This window comes from Nilaparvata lugens, unplaced genomic scaffold (assembly GCF_014356525.2).
Source record: "Nilaparvata lugens isolate BPH unplaced genomic scaffold, ASM1435652v1 scaffold7272, whole genome shotgun sequence".
NCBI lineage: Eukaryota > Metazoa > Arthropoda > Insecta > Hemiptera > Delphacidae > Nilaparvata > Nilaparvata lugens.
Window position 1 is genome coordinate 1 of NW_024093021.1, and position 5315 is coordinate 5315.

The 5315-nt window shown below is 32.4% G+C and overlaps 1 protein-coding gene and 1 pseudogene across 1 annotated transcript; both read right to left on the minus strand.

Moving 5' to 3' along the window:
- Window positions 1-132: 132 nt before the first annotated feature.
- On the minus strand, window positions 133-3652 carry LOC120356614 (annotated as a pseudogene).
- Window positions 3616-5053, minus strand: LOC120356613 (tubulin alpha-4 chain-like). Its single transcript, XM_039445570.1, has 2 exons — window positions 4871-5053; window positions 3616-3843 (listed from the first exon to the last, which is right to left on the minus strand). The coding sequence occupies exons 1-2, from the start codon at window positions 4871-4873 to the stop codon at window positions 3658-3660; spliced, it is 189 nt and encodes a 62-aa protein (XP_039301504.1). The 5' UTR covers window positions 4874-5053; the 3' UTR covers window positions 3616-3657.
- Window positions 5054-5315: the final 262 nt, after the last annotated feature.

The following is a 5315-nucleotide window of genomic DNA, read 5'->3' on the forward strand; positions in this document are numbered from 1 at the left end:
ACAACTGATAGTTACAAATCGTCTCCAAAACTTTTCAGTTGTTTTTGTTCAAAGAAAAGAAGGCATGAGATATTTTGGTAATTGGCATATTCTTAGAAAGATTTCAAACTTTCTGATCAAGTCATTACTCACCAATATCTAGTTTCTTCCTGCATATATCGTAGATGGCTTCATTATCGACCAGGAAGCCACAATTTGAATTAGCTATTGAGAAGTGTGTTGTAAGCAGAGCATTGTAGGGTTCTACCACAGATGTTGACACCTGTAAGATTATTAATTGAAGGATCATCAATTGTCGTATTATTTGTAACTGTTCAAGCTAGTATTCAACTCATTGATGTAAATTATGTAATAATTTCCAGCTAGTTGAGTTTGAGAGGTGATTCAAGAGTGTAGGTTGCTCTACGAATTTTCTATTTCATTCAGCAGGCTCTTGAAGGCTATGAAAACACGTGTACTGAAACTCGATTCCTATTTTGAAATCCCCATTTAGACTTTGTTTCTACTGTGAGTTTGTCATCATATTTTCAAAATTATTCCAAATATTTTTTCGATTTGAGTATATTTTATAGATTGTGAGATTTAAGGTTTAAAGCTAGTGAGAATAATGGGAAGGCATAGTTGCCACTTCGCCACTTCTACTTCTGCCTCTATGATACATTGCTGTAATTAACGTCATTCCGGTTTTTCTGATATAATAATATTAATTCTTCATTCTTGTAATCAATGATCAATTCTATTTCGAACACATGATTAATTTGATCATGATGGTTCATGATAATTTTATTATTGATCAAAATGATCAATTTTTTCGTATATTCTATTCAACAAGAACATAATTATTAAATGTTTCCATGATTATATGAATCCAGATTTCATATTCTGGTAGTTATTTATTCCTCTTTGATTTGCAACGGTGCGTAGCTCGGAAAGGCTAGAGCTAGAGCTATCTGCTTCGTGTTATGACATACAAGAATAGCGAAGCAATGTTATTCTGGTGCTGGCTGACTTTATAACTTGAACCTCACTAAAGAAAAAATATTGTATTCAGTCAGTGAAATATCGTTTCTATTTCTGATGTGCCTTTACCAGCATACTCGAATTTGATAATTATTTCAAATATACAGTATGTCAATCTGTTCTTGACTCTATAATTTACTTCAAAATACTACGTATTGTATTTATCCATTACAGTCGATAAAAGAGTGTTTCTCGTGTGACTTCACCAACATACTCGAATTCAATAATTATTTCAAATACAGTATGGCAATCTCTTCTATTTGAAAATACCACGTACAGTATTTGTAAATTGAATGCCCTAAAAGTATTCCTGTATTGGGCATTAACAATATTTTATGATATATAAGTAGAAGGAAAAAGGAAATTACACAAACAAGAAATTCAAAAATATCAAAGTTGAACATCAAAAGGGAAAAAATCTACTGTATGAGCTTGGTTTCCGTGCAGGTGGCATTCAGGATACAGTCTTTGTACATACTGTATTTTGTTTAAATCAACTAAATCTTAATTAGGTGCTTAACCATCAATACTATCATGGACAGTCCATATTCTTATCCTAAAAACAAAAGAAATTTTCACTGTAATCAGAAATTTATTCATTCTTATTACATATTATAATTTATCCATTACAGTCAACAGTTATCAGTACAAGAGTGCTTCTCTTGTGACTTCACCAACATACTCGTATTCAGTATTATTCCAAATACAGTATGTCATCTGTTACTGATTCTATAATTCCATTTCAATATTACGTTCTATCTTTTAAATTTATAATTGTTTGATTATATAATTCCTGAACTTACTGTAGGCGCAGGATACACGGAACTGGTACTTGCTTTTCTTCCCAAATTCGGCCGCTAACTCCTCCATAAGCGAGGCAGTCAACCCTGAACCTGTTCCACCTCCAAAGCTGTGATACACAACAAACCCCTGCAAACTGTTGCAACACTCCGTTATGCGCCGCAACTTGTTGCAAAGTTGGTGCAACATACTGGAGCCGACTGTGCGGAAGCCACGAGCGAAATTGTTGGCTGCGTCTTCACTGCCTGAGAGTAACCAGTTGCTGTTGAAGAGCCGTTTTTGGGAACCAGTACGGATTGAATCTGAAGGAAAAATTGATAAATTTGTAAATGGAATATTTATTTGAAAATATGCACGTTTGACCAATTGCGGTTGTAGAGGCGTTTTTGGGGACCCGTATGATTGATTCTGAACGAGTGATTCTAAAAAAAAAGATGAATTTGTAAATTAAATATTCATTTATTCAAAAATATACATATTTCAGGGCACCAGGAACTAAATCCCATTATTGCTCTCATAATGCTCACTGAGAAATACAATTTGAAAAACATGCAGGATAGCAAATAGCATAATATCATACGTGGACTGCGATATAATAATTCTTCACCCCTCATTTATTCCCACAATAAGTACGTCATTAAAATTAAATGAAGATGAAAATTGAGGCAACCTTGTGCTATTCCTCTCCCACATCTGATAAGGTTACACATTGTCCGAAATAGGTTGTCTTGTAGCTCCTCACTTCAATTGATAAAGAGGATGAACAAGTATTGTTTGAAATTAATTCAACAAGGAGGAAATATTTATACTATAAGGGGAGGATGTTAGTACCTGAAAATATAATTTCTTCAATATTTTTCTTGATCATTTCTTGAGATAATTTGGAAGTATGAATTTGTGAATGTATTAGGATATTCTGCTTGAGCTTTGATATAATAATTGATAGAGGGGATGAACAAGTATCTTTAAAAAAATATAACAAGGAGGAAATATACTGTAAGGGGTGGATTTCAGTACCTCAAGATATATAATTTCTTCAAGTGCCCATACCTTGATCATTTCTTGAGATACTGAGACAAGTTGAGAAGTAGGAATTTGTAAATGTAAAATAGCACATAATTGACATAATGCATCAGTTTGAATATAATATTGATTCATAGAGAGTATAAATAAATATTGTTGAAAATATAACCAAGAGAAATTGTACTGGAAGGGGAAGATCTCATTTTGTCAAGATCTCAGTTCATCAAGTGCCTATTTTGGCCATTTCTTGAGATAATGAGAACACGTTAGAGGGAAGTAGAGCTTTCAATTCAAGTATTTCAATTGAAAATTAAATTAAATTTTAATTTCAATTTAATTTTTTGAGCCTGGAATGAATTTTGGAACAAGATTGTTCAGATGAAGAAATGTGAGATCCACAATAATGTAGACTGAATAATTAACGGTCTCAACAAATCACCGTACCTACCTACTGGTGGTCTCTGGTCTCAGATTGTTCAAGTCACTCAAATCAATACCACTTTTTGTGTAGTTGAGAAGTTGATATTGTGGTAATTATTCATATTAAATAAAAATACTAAGAAATTGAAAAAAACTACAGATTTTATTGATAGTTAGAAAGACCATTTTCGGTTGTTCACTATTGTCAATCTCTGATAAAATCATCAGAGATTGACAATGGTGTAATAACCGAAAACGGTCTTCCTAACTATCAATAAAATCTGTGGTTTTCGAAAATGTCTCCAATCAATTGAAAACTTCAATTTATACTAGTAATAATTGTCTTATTACCTATAGCACTTGGCTCTAGATCAACAAATATAGCCCTTGGAACTAATTTATCCTTGGCAGTCTCTGGAAGAATGCGTTCAGTTCATGATCCTCTGTGAATGGAGGTTTCGACTCTGGATTTGCTGGTTTGCCATCTTGGTCGATCTGATGCTCCAAACAAAATAGGTCCCAAATGGCATTGCCCATCTGTACTCCAGCTTGACCTATATGTACTGACACACATTCCCTCTGAAATTTATAGAAATTGGAAAATAAATAGTAGAGGATTTATAAATATCCATAATTGTAATATGATTAGCTGATAAATTTCTATACATTATACTTCTTGTAATATAGTTAGCAGATGAATTTCTGAATATTTATAATTGTAATGCAGTTGGCAGATGGAATTCTAAACATCCATTATTCTTATATAGTTTGATTGTAGAGCTGCGTACAGATATAAGCGCCTCCAACCCGCTCCGCGCACGTTCCGCCTCGTTCCACCATCGCTCCGAAGTCGCTAGTTTGTACCATAAGTCTGTACGCACCTTATGGTTTCTTACTTTGTCAGGTATTCTCCTATTTCTATTTATATTCCTATATCTTCTTATTCTTTGTTAGTTATCCTCAGTGTATTCTTCTTTTCTTTGTAATATAGCTGAAAAGTGAATGATTAAAAGAGTCTTTAGTTATCGTATTTTGTTGAATGAGAATAGCTTGATATTGTCAAATTTACTTATTTATTAGAACAATAGTTAAAATATCATGAGAAAACGAGAACTATTTAGATTTCGTTTATCTCTGATAACACAAAAACGAATAGTTGATACAAAGAAAATATTATATATATATTTTCCGTTCTAACACTATTATTATTAATCTCTAGTAATCCAAAAGCTTAACATTGTGCAGTGTTAGCGAAGCCCTACGATTGGTCATTGGCTGGTGACCAATAAACGTCGAGCTCTACTGTCATTGGCCGAGACTAGACACGAGTATTCCTAATATGGTCATCAGAACTCAAACAACAACTAATGAAGCTTAGAACCAGAAACCTTCTTAGATAAGATAAGACTGAATTATTGGATAAATTATCATTATCGTTATATTATCGTTTCCATACGGTATGTATGTATAGCACATCACATTTACAGCAAAACATGAACTAAATTGTTTCATGAACTATAAAATTCTGTTGTTTTATTGATAATTCTAAATATAAAAAAATGATCTTGCAACTAACAAAATCTGCTTACAAGTCTTATCCACTCACCATATTGATAGTCAGTAGCTCTTTGGTGTATTCAATAGAATTTACAAGTTTACTGGAATTTTTGAAATTTGAAAAAATAAGCTTGAATTGTAGGTAAGTAAATAAAGAATTTGGAAACCTTGATGGATAGTTATTCGTACATTGCTGTAAATTTTGTCAATAATTTTGATAAGAAATTTTTTTACGTTTTCAAAGTTGATTAGAATTTAGAAAGTCATCATCATATGTTTGAATTTTGATAGGGAGACGTTAATTGGATTTTTTTTATTTCTTCTTCATTTTATCTCATTCATAAAATATTAAAAATTTCACAGCAGACTCTACTCCTGTGAAATCTACTACTATTTCAGATTTGAGTTCTTCAGAAATTCGATATTGAGCTCTGCTCTCTGAAATTAGCTTCTTCACTTTCAAACTCTAATATATACTAATAATAAGATGGCTG